The 24,810-nt window shown below is 34.1% G+C and overlaps 2 protein-coding genes across 4 annotated transcripts in view; one reads left to right on the top strand and one right to left on the bottom strand.

Moving 5' to 3' along the window:
* Window positions 1-7,877: 7,877 nt before the first annotated feature.
* On the bottom strand, window positions 7,878-20,333 carry LOC135088572 (monocarboxylate transporter 9-like). 3 transcript variants are annotated; one of them, XM_063983427.1, is made up of 8 exons: window positions 20,310-20,333; window positions 13,978-14,166; window positions 12,342-12,612; window positions 11,417-11,619; window positions 10,848-11,124; window positions 9,691-9,863; window positions 9,251-9,416; window positions 7,878-8,495 (listed from the first exon to the last, which is right to left on the bottom strand). In XM_063983427.1, the coding sequence occupies exons 1-8, from the start codon at window positions 20,316-20,318 to the stop codon at window positions 8,146-8,148; spliced, it is 1,638 nt and encodes a 545-aa protein (XP_063839497.1). In that variant the 5' UTR covers window positions 20,319-20,333; the 3' UTR covers window positions 7,878-8,145. The 3 variants fall into 3 exon arrangements, with proteins under 3 accessions (XP_063839497.1, XP_063839516.1, XP_063839505.1); XM_063983446.1 differs by lacking the exon at window positions 20,310-20,333 and adding an exon at window positions 18,610-18,692; XM_063983435.1 differs by lacking the exon at window positions 20,310-20,333 and adding an exon at window positions 17,602-17,715.
* Window positions 20,334-24,687: 4,354 nt separating this feature from the next.
* Window positions 24,688-24,810, top strand: part of LOC135088652 (lachesin-like) — a 154,270-nt gene continuing 154,147 nt past the window's right edge. The window contains exon 1 of the mRNA XM_063964812.1: window positions 24,688-24,779. The gene's annotated coding sequence lies outside the window, so the exon portion shown is untranslated. The remainder of the gene's footprint in view (window positions 24,780-24,810) is intronic.

The raw sequence follows: 24,810 nt of genomic DNA, 5'->3' as shown, positions 1-24,810 counted from the left end.
TCGGTTTTAAGATAAAGATCAGTATATTCTCCCAAATTAGAAATATTAAAAGTATTCCAGACCAATTTCGCGTGCATGTAATCTTCATCGCTAATGCCCTCATCAGTCAAAGTATTATAAAAACTTTCCTTAGAGGGCAGATGTTTCTTAGAATACGATTTCCAAGATTTCATATAATCGTAAGGATAAACACCCTTACGGGTTAATAATTCAAATTCTCTATCTTCGGTAAAACAACGTTTTAAGTGAACAAAATCGGATTTGTGTAGACCGTTTCCCAATTTTTCTAAGCTTGTCCCTAAAAACTTAAAAGAGTCTACAAATCTTATTTGGGCAAATTTACTATCAGACATCTTTAAAAATTTTGTAAAAGAAATGTAATTCTCTTTGTTCTTCGGTATTACTTTTATGGGACCCGAACTTTCAGCCAATTCTTTAATGAATAGATGACAGTCATAGCCCGCTAGGTTATGAAAAAAGACGGGAATTAATTTAGGCAGGCTGTACTGTAAATTACAGTGTTGGTGAGCGGCACCCCGGTAGCGGCCTGTCAAGTGACAGTGGTCCCTTACTTTATCAAACAGTATTAAACCATTACAAATGTGACACACATCAGCTTCAGCATGTATTTTAGCATCGTTTTCATCGAACACCATTGGCACATCGACACTCAAAATGTCATAAATCTTTTCTATATCTTTGTAAAGACTTTTAAGAAATTTATGAACACAGTCAAGTCCGCGATACGAAACAAAACTATTAAGATTTTCGTCAAACGAGCACACTACGTTATAAGCAAACGCCGCTGGAATGTGTTGTTTTTGATTTAAAGTAAAACTACAAGAGGGACTCGGTTCACAAGTTGCTATCGGTTTAAGAAGAGTTTCAAAATCAGCATACACAACGAAAGGAATATCTTGTTTCCGATTAAAATTTTTAAAATTAAGATAACTACCTTGTTCCGGTAGCACAGTGGTTACGCCGCTACAAACGTGACCATCAAGTTTTTCTTCAGATGCAAAGAAAAGTAAACAATCGTCACAGAAGTATATCTTATTATGGTGTTTTGTTATTTGAGCTCGTACAAGACGTGACAAATTCTTTATCAAAACATAGTGTGATTTGTTTCCATTTTCAAGAAGTAATAAATTAATCCTAGTTTTCCTTTTAAATTCTGATCTATAAATTGGCCCCACAATGCGCTTATTCTTTACGGAATATACATTGATGCTTAAAAATCTATTATTATTTTCAAATGTTTTAATATCTGTAAAAGTGACAGGAAAGTTTAACCCATGCACGTTTAACACGTCTTCAAAAGGAGGGTACGAACCTGTACGATCAGTATTGCGTTTAGCTGGATAAAGCGCTGCAATGATGCTCCACAAAAAGCAAAAGTTATCAGCGTTTTTAACGTTGATACAAGCTTTTTTCCTTTTTAAATGAAGTGGTAAATCCACATAGGTTGAACCTGCTCCACTTAACGGATCAAACTTGTTAATATTGATTTCAACATATATGTTATTTAAAAATCCCCAGCCACTGTCACGATCCTGAAACTCTTCGACTTTTTTACACAATGTACGGACGACGGAGTTAAATACTTGGTCGTAATTAAAGTTGCGATGAATAATCATATTCTTAGTCGCGAATGATTTTATATCTTGCGTATCGCTTTTTAACAAAATAAAATTACCAAAATACTCTAAATTAATTTTTAAACTAATGTATTGCTTTAAAGATTTTTCTATAAGAACGAGCAACTTAGAACGTATACTATTTAAGAATATCTCAGGTAAAGTCGACTCGTTTCCCGCGTTCGCTAGTATCCTATACGAAGCGATACGGCCTCTGAAGGCAGAGGAGATCTTAACTACGCCGTCCTCTACCGGAGCTGCGCATTTGTTCTTATGCGCGTTACTCCGCAAATGCCCTACCCAATGCGTATTGTCTACACGTGCTGAACAAGCCGTACAAAAAGGCATGGTTTTTATATACTTTACTTTATGCTGAAATAAATTTCTTTAAGGTTAGTTACTTATTAAAATAACTAATACTAAAAACTAGGAAAATTACTTTGAAATCCTAATACTTCTAAAAAGTCAGTATGTATAGATCTACCACATACCAAGTGTAACGACTTCACGCGCACTTTGCCGTGTTCTTTAACAGACTTACCTGTTACCTCTCTAAACAACAAACCTTAGTTAGGTACCTACCTTTGTACCAAAAATCAAACGTACCTACCTATACCTTGTATTGTACCCTTAATACCAGTTACCTGTTGTGTTGTTATTGTATTTTCTATGTGTAACTTGGTATGTGGTCGACTATACTTACAAAACTAGAAGGAATTAGGAAATTCAAAGAATACAATTTATTAACTAAAATAATTTTTATTATTTACTATTTACTATTAACTAAAATAAATTTTTATTATTTAATATTTACTTTATTACTATAAAATACAGGCTCTCGATCTTCAAATAATTTCTTCAGACTCTTCATAAATTTCTGAAGATCTTGCCACTCCGATGTGCCGGTGTTCAGCTGGACCTTCGCGGTGAGCAGCGCCTTCTTGTAGCGCTCCGCGGGCAACACCTTGAGCGCGTCGCTGGTGGTGTAGGCGCGCACCTCTACGTAGTAGGTGCCGTCGAGCGGAGCGGTGCGCCGCACGGAGCCGTTGGCGACCTTGGTCGTCAGGCTGCTGTCCAGCTGCTGGTGAGCCGCGGAACCCCGACGTTGGGAGTTCTCGACCGCTAGCGTCTCGTCCTCGTCGGATAACAATCCGAAGAGATCTTTAGATCTCTTTGACGAAGCTCTGAAATTAAAAATTAATATTATTAATACTTGACTCGCAGAAACACTCTTTCAAGTACAGGTGCTATAATAAATAGCGTTGTTTAAAAGCCTGTACTTGGAAATCATTCATCTTCATTTGTAACACAGTATCTAAAGACAAAAGCATTCAATCAACATATATACACACATAAATCTTCGCTTACATACCACTGAACTATCCACTTACCTAGATTTTAGAGTTCACTTAACACGCTCACACAGACACACAGACACACACACACACGCATTTATGATACCAACCACTTACCGAGATTTTTAATAAACATATAACTACACACATACTTAACATACATACACATACATTGTTTGCTTACATAGCACTGAACCATCCACTAATTAGATTTCAGAGTTCACTCAACACGCTCATACATTCACACACACTCACACGCATTCGTGAAACGAACCACTTACCGAGATTTTCAATCAACATACACATACTCATACGCACATAGTTGGAACATCCACTTACCGGGGTTTAGAGACACGTTTCTTTTTCGGTACTTGCGGCTCAGCCTCACACTCGGAGTCGGATCTGTAGGGACAAATATAATGATTCAGTAAACTGACGGGATGCCTGCGCATCTATGATCTTAAACTTTTCTCATCCCAAAGTGTTTACTTACGTGTGATGAGAGCGTTAAAGATCAATGATGATGCACTAGGAATAAAATTATGTTTGTTGAATGAACCTGAATGCACTGTACCTTGATTTGACTGGCGTCTTCCTCTTCGGCGTATATTTGCGAGAACTGGAGGCAGCAGCGCTGTCTCCGAACACGGATTCGATCTCGGAGTCGGACCTGTAAAGATAAAGTAAAATTCTATGTAGTAATCGAAGTCTCATCAGCGGACCAGCTGAAGGTGGACGGATGGATGGTTATCTGCTAGATGATAAAGTTGGGGTGACTCCAAGAATTGCAAAGAAAAAGAAACAAAGTAAATAAATAAAAAAACTTACATGATTTTTACCTTGGTGATGGAGCAGGGATTCTGAAGAGCAGAGATTCTGGAGGGCAGAGATTCTGGAGCACTGCGCAATAGCTACTTGAGCAGCAATTACTAGATAATTACTTGTTGCGGTACTGTGGTGACAATCACCGAAACACCCCAATTTATAACGCGATTATTGTGGAGTTCGCAAAAACAGTTATAGTGTTGTAAAAAGTACGGAGCAGTTACCTAGTATAAAATATCAGTTACCACGTCGTAACTACATTTGTTACATTATGAGAATAGCCTTTTTAATTTAACGTAAAAATAAATATTTGTAATATTTAGATGCGCAACATATTTTTACAAAAATAACACCTCTTATTCTACTGGTTGATATAGGTAATCGATGGCATGCCCACAGAAATCTAAAATAGAGAACATTAAAATCATCTGAAATTATGAAATATAAAAACGGAGTACCTAGTTATATAATTATATTTATCACGTATCGAAGTTATCAAGTATCAGACAGTATCGCCCATAATATTTTTGTCCCATCCCTAGTTGAGAAGCGCACCAGCCCGATGCGTGCGGTGAAAAATGCAAGCAAGCAGACTTACAACCACGTGGTGCATAGCACTCCGCATGTTTGCTTGACCTCAATTTATTAATATGGTATTTTTCCAAGTTTATTTAAATCAATAGTTATTACTTTATACCTAATTATATAAAAACGACATTTATCTGAAACGAATTATTTTTATCACAGTAGAATGTATTATGAAAATAAGTATGTAAAATGTAAATACTTTTATTTTTAAGCCATTTTAATTAGCCTTATTTACATCAAATCTAAAATATTACAAATTATTAAAACAAGTCGTAAAATCAAGGTTTCGATCATTAGCATTAACTATTTTAGCAATACTACGGAATGGTGATAGCAAATGGTATAAAACACCTTTTTAATTAAATAATCAGAGCAATTTTGAATTAAGTATATTATCTTAGAGTTTAACTATCATTAAACAGATATTTTTAATAATTGCAGAATAACAATAAAACAAATAAACATTATGTCTTATTTTACTTCATTTTGTATAAATGTTAGACGGCTAAGTTAGTGTTGAGTTTCTTGTAAACAATCATCTGTTCCCACTTTGGTTGATATAAGTTGGAATCTATTAGTTTGATATAAAAAAACATCTTACTTCTTACTAATATTATAAATGCGAAATTTGGATGTCTAGATGTATGGATGTCTGGATGGATGTTTGTTACTCTTCCACGCAAAAACTACTGAACGGATTTTGATGAAACTTTGCAGTATTATAGTTTATAACCCAGAATAACATATAGGCTATAATTTATAACGATCTCTGACAAAAAAATTCACGCGGATGAAGCAGCGGGCAACAGCTAGTGTTTAAGCTAACACGATGCGTGGATGTGTGTTAAGCTAAGGTCTAATTGATGACTGCATGTCTGACACTCATGACAACTCTATAGTCTGACATCACGGTATACACGAGTCACACGAGTGTAGAGTAAACTACATACGCCTTACCCGAAAGTAAAAGCTAAACAATTTAATGTGACATTGCTCATGCAATTACGTAGGTGATTAAATTTCAAGTTGTTATAATGAAACGTGAAAACGCCTAAAACACATTTTTTCAGGTCCAGGTTTAAAAATAAGTTGCGCTGGCTCAACTATAATAGAATCTTATATCATATAAAAAAAAAAAAAAAAAAAAAAAACATCTTCTGCAGTGTGTTTTAATGAAATTCTTTAAATAGACGAACATTTTGTGTTTTTATACATACACCTGCTTTGAAAGATTTGAGGTTCTTATATCATAAGACCCTTGAGAATATATTTTGTCAGTAATTATAAGTTTAAATTTTCACGTAGGTACCTACTTATTTATTTTTTAAAGGAATAAAGTCTTACAGAAACGTCAACAGTTATAGCAAACCTGAAGTATAAATCCTAGCAGTCTTTATATAAAAGGAAATAAATATAATGACAGCATGTCATATTTCGGAGCGGCTTTCTTAAGACAAGATTCCTGGTCTACCAAAGTAAACAACGTATAAAACTTTTACATTGATTGAGGCGCTTATTTCAATAATTTACCTACATTATTTCTTATTTACGTTCATAATTATCAAATACTTACGTATTTTGCATACATTTAGTAATAAAGAAGAACGCCTTACGTTCAGAGTACCGTTAGTTCAACTTTGTCGGCTGTTTGGTGTAACTGTAGTGGTTCAGAACGGACTACCATGCCGAGAGGTCCCGGGTTCGATTCCCGGCCGGGCGGAAATTGAAATGATGAATTTTAATTTATGTGACGGGTCTGGATGTTACTATGTATAATATGTATGTATTTAAAAAAGTATATAAGTAGTATAATACGTTAAGCTAGCACCATAACACAAGCATTAAGTTGCTTACTTTGAGGTTAGCTGGCACTTTGTGAAATTGTCCAAAGATTTATTATAATTTCTTATTATATTATTGTAATTTATATGTTAAAATATCAATTTAATTAAAACATCAGAAACGAGTGCATAAGGCACAAACAATAGTTACTTTTGTCGCAGTGTCAGCAGCGTTATTTCCGGCGCGCGTTTCGATGCGTGTGACGCAACAAGTCGACGACAGTGGCGGGGGCCGTGTTATTTCAATATAAATTTATCCATTACACATTAAATAATTAGATAACTATATTATTTACTCGAGTATGCGAAGCCAGCTTCGAATAATGGCATGGTAACAGATCAGCATGCTGAAGTGTTATCAGTAAGTTGTATTTCATGTGGGTAATGTATTAACAACGATTGTAAATTTTTTTGTGGTTCTCGTTTCCGAAAGCAGGTGCGCTGCGCGGTGCGAGGTCGAGCGCGCTATGCGTTGCGTTGCTAATGAGTAGTATGGAATTGGGCAATTCTAGATCATCTGGAGCGAGCAGCGTTAGCGACGAGCGACAGTGATCTAGAATGCCCAATTCCATACTACTCATAGAGCTTCAGAGTATGCGAGTAATATTTAGATTAAGATCTATGTATTATTTGTGTGAGTATGCAAAACGTTGTTGTTACCTACTAATTCGGCAGTTATTCGTAAAACATACGACCTATGTAATTCAAGAAATCTCGAAATTGTTAACCATAAATTTAGATATGTATGTACAATTGTACATAGTATTATATTTACTTTAATTTTTTTAAGAAGGGGGTGTATGTGGGGGTGTCAGGTTACATGTACGCGGCGTGCGGCGGGCAGTCGCACGGGGAACGAATATTGTATCGGGCGTGTGTGCCTAATATATTGGGACAAAAACATAAGTGACTTTTATTTGATTGTGCAATCCTAAAGAACCTAGAAAGTATTTTTTCGGCACTGTTGATCTAACGGCGAACAATGTATGGAGAACGAACATTGTCCTTTATTATAAAGCTAAGACTAGGCGCAGACCACCGACTTTTAGTTGACCAACAATTGAGTCCGGCTGTTAATCAGTATGGACATGTATGAAAGTGCCCACATTACGCCGATTTGGTAGGTATCGGCCGATTCTTCATCTCGATGTCAAAGTCGGTGGTCTGCGCCTAGGCTAATGAACGAAGTACTGACGACAGCATAGTAAACACTGCGGCATCTTATGTAGTTTTAATAGAGGTGATTTTGCAATAAAAATGTATAATCTGATACGCTATTGGCTGTACATAACGTTTTTGGGTTCAAAAGTAGTTAGAAATGATCAGAATCAATTTCAACGATTCGATCGTTAACACTTATTTGGACAAGGGTGCTCTAATTGTATTTATCAATTACAAATACCACAAAGCAAATACTCAGCCGTCTCACGTTAACTGCACTTCTAAACATTCAACTCATTCCGGTCGTATCAATTGCTTGTTAAACATATCGATTTAATTTCACATTGATCATTGAATCGTTAACCATTAACACTTGAACGTGATATCTCTACGTTATCGTTATCAGGATTATTGCTACTTAAACAAGATATATCCAATATTCTTCAAACGAAAAATAAAACTTCATCAAAAACAGGAATATTTTATATAATTGGATCATAATAAATTAGACTAGATAACACGAGTTATATTATTTCAATTCGACTGGGACGTTATCCCAACAGCAAACTTAAGACTACCTGGTCTTCCTTTACATTGTTCTTACTGGTATCACTGGTTTAAAATTTGCCTAACCCTAAGTTTTTCACAGCCTTGGGATATTAGGTACATGACCTTACAGTACATTATTGTCTCTTCCACCGTCTCTCTTAGAGACACCTTCAATCATTCAAGCTCAAACTACGTCATTTGTATTTGGATGTCTTTTTTGTTTTCTTTTCTTTCGTGTATCCATAGGATCAGCATATCTGGGATCCACGTTGCCAGTAGCACTACTAGGAGTATGTTCTGCGCCGTGATGCATACGACGTAGCTGTCAGTAACATCTCTGATCCAGCCAAGGAAGTAGCCAGCAGGGGGAACTATGATGCCCATGGTCAACATTCCTAAACCAACGGCTGCAGGCACCTGGTCGGGCTTGCAATTTTCAGAGATGGCAATATTCCTCGCGACTATCACCATACTTCTTCCGAAGCCGTAGAGGCAGGCCATAACGATCAATACGGTGAAGTCGGTCTGGTACGCCAAGACTGAAAAAGAGATATACCACTTATTAAAGAATTTACATCTAATCCATGGACAAGGAGTTATCTAAAGTTTGAATCCAATGCTAAAGATACGACAACTTTGATAGCTCATAATATTTTTTCGTTTAAAACTAATACATTAGTTAATTACATTTAATAAAGGTCAAGAATGTGTCATACAATCAGTTTTATATTGGGTTAAACATAGTTCTCGAAGATTCCCTTGATAATTAATTTGCTATCATAAGAATATTTATTACAGTTTACTGCTTATCTAGTAAGTAAATTACTATAGTAATTTCATTGTCACTAAAAATATGAATAACAGGTTACCAAATCAATTTTGGAGTTCTTTCTTATCAGTCAAAAAGTCGATAACTTCAATAACAAATATTGGAGTTGTTATCGGTGTAGGAATTTTTCCACGCTTGTTTTGTCAGTGTTTTTCAAAGGTTTTAGGTCAAGATAACATTACTCATCACAACAAGGGCGGGAATGCTTTAGTATCGATAGCACATTAAGTTACACACTGTGGCATCTTATGCACAACCCGGTAGAGTTAATTGCGCACCTGGCAGCCATGACGTCACATCGTCGCTCTGGTACGGACGAGGCGTACGCAGGGTGGTGGGCGGGTAAGTGGGGGGGAGAGTCGCATTCCAACGAGATGCGCAGTTAGCTCGATTATATTGTAGTTGTAAGACGGGTGATATTGCAACAAGTGTGTATAGATATGCTGCTATTAAAACTTTACTTACTTTGCCTTGTGACAATCAGCCACACAGAAGTCATGATCAGCATCCATCTCGCTTTGATTCTGTATTTGTCTTGGAATATCGGCAAGATGAGACGCCCACAAATATCTGCGCTTGCGACGGCTGACATGCACGTCGCTGTTTGTTGTTTATTTAAGTTTGCTACTTTCTGTAAGTAAATTTGAGATTTCATCAGAGAACTAATACAAAGTAATTAGTATCTTATAAAAAAGTATATTGATAAAAAAAACACAGTCTCTTAATGATTTGTGTTGAGAACGCCACAATGTTTTAATAATATTTAGATAGAAATACTGTTTTTATTGTATTGGAGTACCTACTTCATTTACACATTTTCGCCTTTTCAACATTATAATTTTTGGTTTTAGTTGCTAATAAAAATTAGCAAAATAAGAATTATACATTAGGTAGTTAGTAATTACCTGTAGAAAGAACGGGAACAGCATACTGAAGTTTTGGATGGAAGTGACTGAGAGCGCAGTCCCGATGATGATGTTCAGAAACCGTGGACTGGATAGCAGGGAAATGTCGAACAAGTCGTATAGTTTTTTGAGCCAGCTTTTATTTTGCGGCGCCACTACGATAACAGTGTTATCTGGAACAAAAGATGTATTTTTTTGGAATTATTTTTTTTGCGTTGTTATTATTTTTTAGGAACTAATATAGTTGATCCCGAACGATGTTGTATCATCATCATCTCAAACTACATATTAACGTTCTTTTTGATAATACTTAATTGAATTAAGGGCTGCCTATTCATTATCTAAGGCTTAAAACTTGTCTTAAACCTATGTGGATCAATACTTTTATATTAATAATGCCTGCAGCCATCATAAAGTTCGAACCTTAAATTCCGATTAATTTTTATTAAAATATATTTTTAACAAAACGTTGTTGTTATCGCTGTTAAGAGAGCAGTTTGCTTAAGGCCCTTTCATTAAATGTTTTGTTGTGTTTGTTACTGTATCTCATGTTGGTAATCTATAAATACATTAATAATGAATCAGCATATTGTGGTTTTCATTCGTAGGTATAGGCAAATTTGTTTTATTTACACTCCACTATCTTGTCTTAAGTAAATAATGATAAATGGGTCAAAATGTTGTCCACAACTTTATGTTAGGTGAGCAATGACCAAACATTTTACTTGAAAGCGATAAAACCTAATAGCTAGCACTTAATTAATATACAAATTGACACTGGTTTTTAACTCTTTTAAATCTAACAAAGCAGATTAATGGCACCAGCCATTATGCTATTTTGGGATTTGATAATTGCTTTTATGATTCAAAATAAAATTAATTACTATTTCGATGCACCTGACGTGTGTAAAAATAGTTACATTTATTTAACATACGTATAAAATTAATCATCTAATAAGCTTTAAAATTTTCATAAAAAGATCACAAATAGTGAAGTCTATGACGATGATGTGTTTTGATATAGTGTCTGATGTGGTGTCTAAAAGCTATTTCTATGCAAAATATCATTATTAGTATATGTGCCCTTAAGCACGGCCCAAATATAGCCCTATCACCATTTCCGCACTTAATGTCCTATGAAGAGATAATTAACTCACCAGCCGGTTTCCCATTAAATGTGATGTCTTTATGGCTCTCTGATCTTTGGCCATTAGATCCATTTTCGTTTCCATTTTTGGCACCCACTACAGCGGGTTCTGTTGCTCTTCTGTCTAATTTCTTTGTGAGTTCCACGCCATTTGCAACCGAATTTTTCCTAATGACAATATCTTTGTGTTTGTTTTCTAGTAATTGTAATTTTTCATCTACTTCCACTTCAACTTCGACCTTCTTCATGTGCCATTCCACTGGCTGTATTAGTAGTGTACCTGCAATCTGAAATTTTATTATATATTATTTTGTAAAATATCTATTAATGTCCATAAATATTAAACAAATCAGTTTGTTTTGTTAATTTATAATCAAACTCTACCTTTTCACATAAGACAAAATTACCCAGATTGGGCGCTACAGGTGATTAATTTTACTGTCGTTGTACGAGTACCTATTATTTTTAAAAACCAAATCTATTTGGTAATGTTCTGAGATTTATCATCAATCATAATACAATACAATAAGGTCTTAACAAAACACAAAAAATATCTTCGTAATAAAATAAAATACTAACCCCGTGTAAACTCAAGGAGGACAGCAGTAAGCAGGCGCCTTTAAACCCGTAACCCTCCAAGAGGTACCGGACTAAATGCGGCATTACGGTCTGACCCACACCTGTGCCCACATTGGCCAGCCCCACCGCCCGACTCTTACGGAGCTTGAAGTAGCTGTTTATGGCCACGAACGACGAGTTCTGGATGAAACCCAAACCCAGACCTGCGGGTTAAATGGAACTTGCTATTAAACAGTTCATAGGGTCGGATAACATTATATTATTAAGCAAAATAGTTAAAAAAATTAAGGACTCTACACACCAAGCCCGGTGACAGCCCGGCGGCTTAGAGTCGACCGCTTTATTTGTAAAGAATCATGTCGACGATTTTTACTTTCTATGACTTTTGAGAACTTATCCATCGTCGGCGGGTTTGGTGTGTAGACCGCATTAGATTAGGTACTTATTTTGTTACAATGTAGTGCATATTAAATAAATGTTAGAGTCTTTTGTGTTAGCCGTTTTGTTTCATATTTACACATAGAAATCCAAAAACCATCACTGACTAGCTTTACTTTATTAATTAAGCAGCAAAAAGGTCATAATTATTAGAACTTATTATTTTAATTGAACTAACACAAAGTTACGAGTATTGTCTTGCCCCAGCCAAAAATAGAATCTTTGCTTTGAAAGACATCTATCACGAGGGTATAAAGGCTTTTTGTCGCCACAAATGATAGTTACATTTCTACTGATTGTCTCTTTTGTTAATTTGTGTAAGTCTAAATTAGTAACATCAGTCAATTATTTCATTGTTTTCGTAAAGTTTTGGTAACACAAAAGATCAACAAAAACATTTTAATCTTGTTTCATAACACAAGTGTTTACTAGATCTATTGTATAAATATAGATAACATTTATCGCTATATTGCAAAAAGTATCTCACCTAATAAAACGCCGTAGGTCAAGGTTAAATGCCAAATATTCGTCGAAAATCCGCTCAAGAATATTCCCAGAGTGCACGAGCAAGCTCCTACTACGGCCACCATTCTTGGTGAGGACAGTTTGACAACTGCTCCTGCAATGGGCCCTCCAAAGTTGGTGACGAACAGCATGGTACTCAACACCACGGCTGCACCTTGTGTCTTATGTCCCATTGCTTCTAACGCATCTCCGTATAGCAAACTGAATAGAGACAGCATAGATTGATTGAAAATCTGCGAGAAAATACTTCATATTATCCATAAGTACAAAGTATTATGTTGCTGTCGCGCTCGCACACTCACTGCGGGCGCGCGTCGCACAGTCGCGACAGCAATATAATTACGCGCGAGCGATAAGGATGGGTAGCTTGGGGTCATTGGACGGGATTCTACATGCTCACGGACCAGGCTTTAGAACTACTGAGTGGTGGAAAATGTTGTTACTTAAATTTTGTTGTGGAAGTAAATTATTTCTTAGGTACTGTATAGACCTGTGGGCATCTTAACTGTTTTAGAATCCTAAAGTTTATTTAATCGTATTATAAAGAAATACTTTAAATATTAGATATTTTAGGATTGTCTCGAAAATTTGATTTAGATACTAGTATTTGATGTGAGTCTGCAGCTGTTTAAAAAAAAACTATCAGTTTAAAAAACAACTCCGTTTATAATACAAAATCGACTGATGTTATCGAATAAAAATATCACATCTATAAAACTGAATACTGAAAAGATGTTGCTTGATCAGTTATTGGATCAAATACATAATTGGATCAAGAAAGGTTTTTGGATATCGCTATCAAGTATCTGTTATGTTTCAATTACGAATTGCTTCCAGCGTTTTTGGATATAATGTAATCTACCAGAATCAATTTGAAATATGATTGATTAGTTTTTAAAATAGTATAGGCATTTTGATGTAAAAATATTATTATCTTTAATTACATTATTGGTATTGATTAGTCTACAGTAAATAATAGTTTTGTATTTCAATGGCTTGCACAATTATTACAGCATATTAGCACCAATTTAAGTGTCACTCACATAACTATCTTATGTTCAAGATTATCAAAAGAAATCGTGAATCAATTAGCTATATTTAGCAGCTGAGTAACGTGTAAATATTTACATAACTCTCTTGACAATGTGACGAACATATTTTGCCTTTGAAGTATTGTAGAGCACAATATACGGTAGGTACGGGGTCATACTTTTGCCCATAACTCTAAGCTAATTATTAGCATCGTACTAATTAGCTACTAAATAAAGGAAGTCACATCTTGTTTATTATGTTATCTTGTTTGTGTTACATAAAATAATTAATTGGTCGTAGCCGACACATACATAGTTACGTCTTATAGCTGATAGATCCTATCTTGAACCAATTAGTTAATTGCAATAATATTAAGGTTATTGAACGACAAATAAACACTCGTGTCTATTAAATGCAGAACAAAGTTTAACGATACTAATATGATTATTACTATAGAGTCTGAAGCGTGAATTAGAATTAGATGTAAGGTAAGAGTGGGCAGTGTGACGTAGTTATCTGACGTCACAAACGTGGTCATATTAGATTGTATCGTAAATGTCACTTACATTAGATAATGCCGTTCCTATTAACACCATCCACCCCCATCCTCCATCGGGTGGAACTAATTTTGTGACTTTTTGTACTCTATTGGAGACTAATGCTATTTTTTCTGACGTCATTTTTACTGTTTTTGTTTCTTCCTCCTTATTATTCACCGCATTGACTGGGTTTGCGGGATTTGTACTGTTAGTTTCCTGAAACAAATGAAAAGATTTATCACTCTGGGGTTCCCAATGCAATAATAAATACATGTCAGACTTATGATTACGTAAATTACGTCAGCATTGAGTCAATACCATGATTCAACTTGAAATGCAGTCATAAATACAATAAGTAAAGTTTTATGCAAAAAGAAACATTTGAAAAATACTTAAAAAAATATATGCCAAAATTGTATTTACTATCAGCAGATAATGATTTTCTTTGATGACTTAATTATTGATCAATCTTTGAATATATGATAAGAATTGATGAGAAATGGAGATAATTGTTAATAGGTGAATACGTAATAAGAATGTAAAAAAGTCAGACCTACAAAAAGATTAGACTAAGAGATATCAAGATATAGTAGAAAACAGCACAAAACGCGTAAGACTACGATAATTATCACAAATAGAGTTCTAATAAGTGTAAATTTGCAAAAAAAAAAAATGATTCAGACAGACGTGCTAATAAATAAATAAATCACTTGATTGGATGGGAAAATGTGACCAATCAATCATAACAAATCTATGAGTAAGTTATGCAGATACAAACAAATTCGTAAGAAACAAAACTGTTTAATAACATAATAATCATCGCACAATGTTTATGCACGTTGCAGATAACATAATAAACTATAATAATAATATACATTATTATTGGACGAAAGTGAGAGGATGATAAGACACATGAAAGGTTTAAGATCATAAACTCTGACATTTCGCAGTAAAATGACCCTTTAACGAGCGGGTGTGTCCGCATCTGGCACAAGCAATATTACAAACTAGACTTTGCCCCCTTCTTTGTCCGCACAAAGTATATAACTTTGTTTTGGTTAAACTAACTGATAATGTAGAGCGCTAAATAGTTCCTGAGATGGGTGAAGAACCAATTTTAAAAATTATTCGAGGTCAACATTGAATAACATGCAAGCCACTTCACTTAGACTTATGTACGACGTATAGTATAGTACTTGACTAGATACTAGAATTTTTTTCTTAACAGATAGACTGTACCTGCGGCCAATAATAAAACTATATTTTTAACCAAATATTCAAGTTATTTTTCTTCAAGATTAAAAGGCATTGTGATAGGCAGTGATAGGGTTTGACCTCTTATCAAAAGTCAATGTGTTGACGTAGGACAATAAAAAAAAATATCTTAGTAAGCAATATTTTTATACAAAGACCTCAGCAGTCATTCCATTGTACATATCACAAAGATAAAAATGATTTATGTTTATTTCACACGGACAATAGTCATCAACAAGTTGTTGACAAGTAAGTATATTATTTTTAGAAACTTATTTTTCTTGAGACTATTGGAACCTACTAGACTGGGTTGCGCCATCTTACTTTAGCTATATAAAACGTGAAAATTCCTGTCAAATTCCATAAAAAAACATCGGTTAAGGTTATAGTCACGGTTAAAATAAGGTGGTGCGACTCAGCCTGAGTATCAGTGCAAAATATCCGTCTAGCTAGTACCGTAAAAAACTGTTTTAAATTAAAGATAATTACTTAATAGCAAACATTTTGATACATGCGCAGCAAATTATTATTTAAGAGTAGATCTGTATTCATGGAAACATACATTAGATTCTTATACATTGTTATTGGTCACGTCCATGCTATGAATAAGCGAGTTTTTATGCGTCTATGAGCAGATAATACCTATGCGTATGCATTTACGGTTACTAACTTAGATCAATAGTCATCTATATCTTTATTGCCAAAGGTTAATTATATTGTTTATTCTTTTAAAAAATGTAAGCCAAATAAATGTTTAGCCGAATGAAAACTTAATATTGTTTATATTGAATTTTCCATAAATCGAATAAAAGTTAAGAAATTCCCTAGAAAATGAACCTTAGAATACTAGTTCCTACTAACGTACACAATTTACATTAAATAATATCAATGACCTATTATCAAGTTTAATTGCGTACTATCGAAGTTCTACTACCAGACTAGTGTTACCAAGAATAATAACGATATTATAAATTTGCTCAATTGTAATCATAGACCATTTTGTACCGTCACTTAAAACAATATTAGTAATAAGTGATTTTAAAAAAAAACCTGCGAATCATTAGTCATAAGCTCTCAGACTAAAGATCATTAATTTGATGACTAAAGTTCCACGTTTTGAACCCGGAGAGCCTCTGAATTAAAACACAGAGCAGATGTATACCTAAACATAATGCTCACAAAGTAAATTTTCAGTTGTTTACTAAGTTAACGCAAACTGTTATCGAGTGATAACGAATCGCCGGTCAAATTCCGATCAGTGTGATGAAGCAATAACAATGTTGTAATAATGATCTTCTCATAATAACATGAGCCTACTACATTGTATAAATATTACATACTTTTCTATATCAACAATTATCAACCTAGGTACCTAGTTATTCCCCGATTTTTATTCAAATTACATCTAAATCATTTTTTAGTACCTATTGTTACATGGTAACATTTAATTTTGAGATAGGATAATGAAATGAGTGAATTTTTTTGCAATCAATTAAAAATGTAGGTTAAAAATTGAAAATATTACTAACTTTACTAAAATATGAGTATCGTGGGTGAAAAATTATTAAATTTATGTAATAGCAATTGACTTACTGATCGAGTATTTTATTTTTGTTCAAAAGCCAAAAGTTTATCCGTGTTTAAGTAGCGCATCATTCATACTTAACCTTTAACTGGTCGAATTGTTTTAGAACCTTGAACTCTAATGCACCTATAACCTCTATAAAAAGCTTCTGCATGGCAACAATTTTTTAGCATCATTTTAATGAATCCCCTGTCGTAGGTGGATCTGACAGTCCACTCGATTTTTTGCACCAAACTCGTGTGCAATGCGTAATAAATAAATAAAATTGGGCAATCGACAATTTACTTTAAATTTTCCATGTCTATGAACCAGTTGTACAAACATATTAGCGTAAACCACCAATTAACTTAAGTGTGGTTTTTACTGGTCCACTATAGTAAAGATAAAATTCAATTTAACACCAGGCAACACAATATTATGCAGTTAAATTGGTAGGTACGTCTCTAGATTTTTGTATTCGATTAGATCTTTCAGACGATTTTAAATTAAATTATCGACTTACATGACTAATAAAAAGATTCCAAAATTAAATTAGCATTATCGAGTATCCATGTACAGATATGTACCAGTGTACCTTCATGTTAAGTTCCGTATGCGATTAGGTCGTTATCAGTCGATATATCAGCTTATACTATCACAAAATAACAGGGCCTCTGATCCTCGGTCGTAAAAAAACACATTAAATGCACAAAATGATGTACTTGCGCGGTTTTAAAAAAAAAACTTCGCGCTCATTTACGAGTGAACTAGAAACAAATTAATGAAAAGTTTAATTAAAACACTAGAGCTAGACTTAAAACAAAGGTTCTTACCTAAGTTTATAGACAAAGATGTAGTAGACGAAACAAACTCGTAACGATGGCCCACTGACTCACTGGCCGCAACACGCGTGCGGTTCGCCACAGTACGTAACCATCAATGAACATTGACACTACAGTCGAGTGAGCCGATAACAACAATATCGACGACCTAGGAACTAAATCGATCGGTTGCTATCTCGGTTGATATTTGGACAACAATATTAAAATAATTTGGCCGAAATATTTTTTTTGACAATGTCGGACATTTTTCACTTTTAAGGTTATCATAGAGTTGTTTAAAATCCCAACTAATATTATAAATGCGAAAGTAACTCTGTCTGTCTGTCTGTCTGTCTGTCTGTCTGTTACGCTTTCCCGCTTAAACCTCGCAACCGATTTTGATGAAATTTGGCATAGAGATAGTTTGAGTCCCGGGAAAGAACATAGGATAGTTTTTATCCCGGTTTTTGAAACAGGGACGCGCGCGATAAAGTTTTTCTGTGACAGACAAAATTCCACGCGGGCGAAGCCGCGGGCGGAAAGCTAGTAAAAAATAAAAAACATTTTTCGAAGTTTGTTATCGAATGACCAGCAACACCAGAATTTAATCTTGGAATTAGAAAAAAAAAACACAAAAACATCTAATTTTCACTTACCATAGTAATATTATTTCAATTCAGATGCTGTAGTATTTTACCGTATTTTTTCCTTACTTATTACGAGTATAAGTTCATAATAACATTATTTTTTAAACCAGTACTTTAATAAGTAGAGCGTTGTCCCGATTGATCGAAATGATTTGAATTTTCCCAGAAATACTCTTTCTTATTCACTTCAAATAAAAAAAAATACACTAGGATGTATAAAAGTCCCCACTTCTACCTAACACAATGTAAATTTCACACATAGTTTCACTTTATATTTATAACATTTCATGTTTTCGTAACAGTGGAATAAAATTAGTAATATTTATACATCCATAGATAAACTATGGTACAATAATTAAAACATATTACTCACTTAAAATTGTGATACGCTATCAGTCAAATGGAATTACGAAAATAAAACTCAAACTTTTTCTAAATAACCCACCACCACTCCACTCGTATCAAAAATTGACAAAATGGGATGTTTAAGCAAAAATTAAGTCAGTCGTTTCTGTAGTCGTGATATCAATGTTAACAGCTGTACCTCTAGTGACTAGTGATAATATGTCGTCACTGTGACGTCACTCGGTGGTCAGTCGTCAGCTACTACAATCGCTGATTTTCAAGTTAATTAGATCGCGTCAGCAGATAAGGTTTCATGATTAGAAGATTGATGATAGGAAGTGATATTTTATGTTAAATTAATTTCAAGTAGTTTAGTTATTGAGCATTGACAAGTTGGTAAAACCCAGTTTTTGTAATCTGTAGGTATTTAAAATAACTAATTGACCAAAGGCTAAATATTAACAAAATGTAACATAATAGTTAAAATTTGTACTAAATGTCAAGGTAATCGTTAGCCCTAAAACCCAGTTTTTTTAGTCGTAGTTGACGTAGCCTAAATTGATTTTCAAACGAATTAACCTCTTGATACTTATAGTCATATTTGATTAACAGAATATTATTTTACACATTACTAACTACATTTATAATTAAAAGAAAAGATTACCTTGTGGTTCTGCAAGGTCAACTGTGCTAGGGAGTTCAAATACCGCAAGGAGCTATTGGTTAGTGTGATGAGCATTTAAAGTTTAAACTGTTAAACTAGGCGAGAAGTAAAATGAGCGAAAAAAGGTTCGAGACACCTAAAGTGGCCAAAAAGCTGACAACACCACCTTATTCCAATGTAACAAAGACGCAGACTTTTTGGCTACTTTGGGTGTATCGGACTATTGGACGTTGACTGTACCCACACGAGTACGTATTTTGCTTATTATAATGTATCTAAGTGCCAATGTTTATGTGTTTGCATTATCTAGTCGGCTAGGCAATTGGTGTCAAAGTTGGAACAATTTACGTAAAATGATTGTATTTGAAGTAAACAAATTAATACACTAATTACATTATTAAAAGGCGGCATCTTATAAAAACGTCATAATATTTAAGTAATATTGTAAATAGTTTTGTCTGTGTTTTGATTTACAAATACAAGAGCCGTTGAGCACATGTTTGATGAATATTATTTAATTGCCAATCAATATTAACTAATGTGCAGAGAATTCATAATATACAGACAATTTGACATTGCAACTATTTGACTAGCTAATAATTAAAGTGGTACAAATTCATATTAAAAATACATCGCAAAATCACTTACTGCACATACTAAGTCACAACTTCAATCAGCTACTTAATGTCTCAAAATACTAAAATTAATATATTACAAACGAATCAATCAACTATACTAGCAAGTAATATCAGTAATATCTTACAGACAAGTTTTCATAACGCTTAATGGAAAATAATAAAATACCTATTTGATTAATTAAACCATCAAAGCACCTTGAGTAAGATTCATGATTGTTTAATAATTCTCGAAGATCAAAGGCACTTTGAAATCGGTCAAGTGCGACACTCAAGTTAAATTAAGGTTTTTGAACCGTTATATTTTAACCGATACAAGAACGAAACACATTGACGTCTTATCGGAAAAATTTCCCAAGTATTAGGTATTTGGTGTGTCTGTTAAATGCCAAAAAATGTTAATTTTGGATCGCTGACGTAGTTACTTACCGGAGTCATTGTAGGTTTTTAGTTCACAATGTAAATTGCATGTCATTGACTCAATTTTATTTATTTATTTACACTTTATTCCAAAACATAGGTAAAATAAAAGTAACCATGCTCTACCAGGTTAGTGAAGTGCGGGAATATTTTAAGATCTGAGTAACAGGATGAGATATTGAATTTCTATTTCAGTGCAATACATTTCCACACAATGACCTTGAAGAACACTGCATTAATCGCAAATAGAAGGTATTATTCCATGCACGTTTGGTTTTCTAATTGCACTTTACTAGAGTCGTTTAAATTCTCATTTACTTGCACATTGCTATCTGGCTACTGGCATTACACTAAAGTTGTACAGTGTTTGACAACCACGAAGGAACACTTACAAGTATTAGCAACACATGCCAAGACATGCCGAGTGAGTTCATAAGTCAATGGTTAATGTAGAGCCAAGTTTTTGCCCAAATATTTTTCAACCCAAATGTTTCACTCATAAAATGTTCACATGCAAAATACTAAGACTGAGTTACACCACCTTAATTTAACCGTAATACTAACAATAACCGGTGCTTTTTGTATAGAGTTTGACAGATTTTTGACGTTTGTAAAGTGAAAGTAAGATCGTGCAACTCACCCTAAAACTTTAAAAATTACATTTTGTTTAAAAGATACCATACTAAAATGTGTAATGTCTGTTGATAAAATATATAATCCTATACGAATATAAAGTAACAAGAGACAAAACCAAGAATTAAGCTAGTTATTTGTATTACTACTCCTGATTCTTCCCATTACCTTGATCGTTTTGAAACGAATGGAATTAAAATTAAAAATTTTAAGCATAGCGCGTACTAGGAAGTCATTGAATATTTGAAAGATCTGTGGTTACAAACAATAACCTTCTTAGAAATCCGAACTTGGCAACACCACTACAATTTTCCGAATGCGATATTAGTGAGCTCGCTACAAAATTCAATTAGTCTTATCCATCTTAGTGAAGCAAAAGAAAAACAAAATGTCGCGATAATTTTAATGAGTGGTAAACATTGTGTACTTCGATAATAACCCTAGCACCTTAGGTAGTAAATAGATTCATTTAATACATTTTGCAATCTACAGTTTTATTTTTAATGCATTTCTTAAACGTTTTGTAACGTAATATTTTTCCTCAGAATTAACATCCTAGGAGAAAATTACAAACAATATTTTTATTGCATAGATTAATAGAAGTTTTTCATTGAGGAAAAACCTCCATTTTTTATTAATTAATTGTTGTCTTTTTAATAAAATTACAAATTTGCAATAAGTAACAAACGCAAGCACACTATAATATTTCAGTAATCCCTCCATCTTTCCTACTTGAAAGCAGTTCACCAACAAGTGCACAATTTAATTAAATTGTATTGAAAAACACGGCAAAATAAGACTGCGCTAAGAAGAAACTAACATTAATTTATTTTATTTTAAGCTTGAGTTGCAGTTGAGTCCTAGAGTTCCAACGCAGACAAATACCTTAGCTCTACGGCTTCGGATTACTGGACTTAATTTTTACTAAAGTCGTTTCATTTTTAAGTAATGAAGTAAAACGACAGGTTACAAATTGAGCACTTTCACTACATATTTATTTAATTAGTGAACGTTCACCGGGAAAATGGCGGTCATAATAGTAAATTTTGCTTATTTTGGATTTTATTGCTTTTTATTTATTAGAAAATGTGCGTAAAAGATTTTGGGATAATATTATCACAGAATATATTCGTGTTTTTGAAGACTTAGGCAGGTAATATTTAGCAGAATTTTTTCACGTCTCCAAAACGTCAATCTCCTTTAATTTTGCCCCCCTCCTTCTTATTAATAGACAATTAACATGGAATACATATTATAAGAAAAATATTATAACTACCCTAAAATTGTTATAATGTTTTTAGGTTTTATATGAATGCCTTATGCAATGATATAACGTCATACTTCCATTTATCTTTACCGCAATCCAATATCACTGCTTTACGTGATAGATGCGTGGAAGAAATCGTAAATTTAAATAGATATCTATCAGATCAGACTATCAGGTGTATTTCTTCAAAATCTTTAGGTAAGATATGTTCCGATTAGATCGGAGCATACTATTTTTTCTAGCTCTATGGAAATCCTTGGGGGTGGCCTTTTTCCAGCTGTGAACGTCATTTGTCTGAAACGACGACGACGACGACACTATATTTTCTATGCTTGTCGACAAATTAACAGCTTCAATTTCGTGACAAAAGAACGCGATCATGAGGTTAATTCTCAATGTAAAATAATTTAATGTAACAAATCTTTCTTTCTTTCTTTCCATGAATGTTATTTGGAAACTCTCGTTTGCTTATAGTCCACAAGTGCAGTAGTCCAAATATTATTATACCACTCTTTAATAGATAGTTCTTTGGACATTCCATTGGTATTACAAATTAAACACGATTATTTCGAGTGCGAGTTAGTAATGCTTACTTTGATGATAAGGTGGTTAACATTCGGGTGTAGCGTGCACATTGTTTTAAAGATATCGAGAAAATGTGTGTTTTTCTTCTTTATGCAATCCTTCGTCATATCACCAATCAACCATCATAAATCTACTTATCTGAATTAATTCAAGGTGAATTACTATCTGCGAGCTGTTTTCATCGGATTGTGCACCTGATGGTTTTTTCTATTTTTGAGTACATCTATCTCCTTTTACTAACTAAAGAAACATAGAGAGGTCTGTGTTTAGTAAACCAGTTGAACAGAATTGCCGCCATTCCCGACGGACATCAAACCTACGTCTTTGACAAACTGTACAATCGGACCGATAAGCCGTAGGAATCGTCATACGGTAACCAGCAAAGGTATGTTCAGTGTAAACTGTATTCTATTAGACAGTCCGTAGCACTAGTTTCAAGTGATGATACAATCTATTGGTTTTGATTCACATGAATTTGCGAATGAGTTAGCAAAGCAAAGCTGCAAATCTGAAGAACTGTCAAATGCTTAAATTAATTAGCGTAGACAACTCATTGAAATGATAACGGACTTTCTAAAGCGATTGTAGTATTGGATTAGGTACAATCAGCATCGAATAATTCGTCACACCCAAATTGCCAAAAAGTTCGCAACACGTTATTTTTACAACTGGAATATGGTTGTGTTTTCAACTTTTTGGCCACTGTGACACCCGTCACGGCCTATTTGACGCTGACTGTACCTATAACGTGGACTGTAAAATTTTTAATCTTTCAGAAGTCTATTCTATTTACAAAGGAGACATAATAAGAAAAACCTAAATTTGAGTTTCTTAATGCTTAAATCATCAGCCCAGATCGATTCTACTTAACAAAGACAAACTGTGGCAATCCGGGCCATTTTCCATAGGGGAGCGTCTATCGTCTTACAGTAACTAAGAAAGGGCTGTGCCCGGTGACAACAGTCGAATTAACGAGCGCCCTGCTCCAGTTGAAATTTACATGGGTATGCATGTTGCGCCGCCAGATAGCGGTGTACTGCGGCCCGATTTACTGGCTCGAATAGTTTCAGAACTGCGCGACGGGTGCAAGGCACTGTAATTAAAGAAGAACAGAATGAACTGTGGCCTAAGTTGTGGAATTGTGTGCGCGCTTTTCTGACTAGTAAATAGCCTGTGTGCATGCATACAATGAGCTGGAGCATTCGATTCAAATGTCTTTAATAAAGAGGTGATCCCTGTTTCCAATGGTCATTACTGGCTATAATAGTTTCAGAACTGCACGACGGGTGCAAGGTACTGTAATAATAGAAGAACAAAATGAACTGTGGCCTAAAGTTGTGGAATTGTATCCGCGCTTTGTGTATAAACTAAGTATAAGTAAACAATAGTAATAGTAATTTTAAGTAAATGATGCAATGTCTTGATATCTGTATCTAAATAATCCTTTTGGTGCAGTCCGTTAAAAAGTAACTTGAGAGTAAGGTAAAAAGTCCTTTTCCCTGTCACGCTTAACTTAACTAACTCCATTTTTTTAGTTTCCTCCATTTCAGAAAACTATTATTAAATTTGCGTCATGTTTATTCTTTTACAAGATAAAAAAATAAATAAATTGTTCTTGTCAATTCTAGTTCCAGATAAAAGAGTCAGTTTATCAAACATGTTCAAAGAAAACCGTTTGTCCTTTCAATAAAACGAATAACATAAAAGAATAATATCACTAGAAGATTAATTCCTAAATATTGCTACAACAGATAGGTATTATCCTTAAATCTACTGATTCCGTTTATCAATATCTTTAAACGTATGATGGTTTCAATTTGTCTTTCTTGTCACTAAATGATGATAAAGTAAGCCATTCTTCGTATTTATTTTTAGTTTCCGAACTAACAACACTTCTTGCGTGTCAAATGTAAAGCGCTTTTTAAAACCCTGTTTGCAGAAAATAATTATTAATGACTTTTGTTGACCGACGATCTGGTGAGCAGAACCTAGATGTGAGTAGCGCAGGACTGATCGTCGTGGAAG

The sequence above is a fragment of the Ostrinia nubilalis genome, chromosome 1, assembly GCF_963855985.1.
Source record: "Ostrinia nubilalis chromosome 1, ilOstNubi1.1, whole genome shotgun sequence".
Lineage (NCBI taxonomy): Eukaryota > Metazoa > Arthropoda > Insecta > Lepidoptera > Crambidae > Ostrinia > Ostrinia nubilalis.
This window is presented reverse-complemented; position numbering and strand designations above follow the sequence as displayed.

What these genes read in the sequence shown, in the direction of transcription:
- LOC135088572 (XM_063983427.1), bottom strand. An exon ending in CCTCCTTGAGTTTACACGGG is followed by an intron (nt 11,125 to 11,416) that starts GTTAGTATTTTA and finishes ATAAAATTTCAG; the next exon opens with ATTGCAGGTACACTACTAAT. An exon ending in GCTGATTGTCACAAGGCAAA is followed by an intron (nt 8,496 to 9,250) that starts GTAAGTAAAGTT and finishes TCTCTTTTTCAG; the next exon opens with TCTTGGCGTACCAGACCGAC.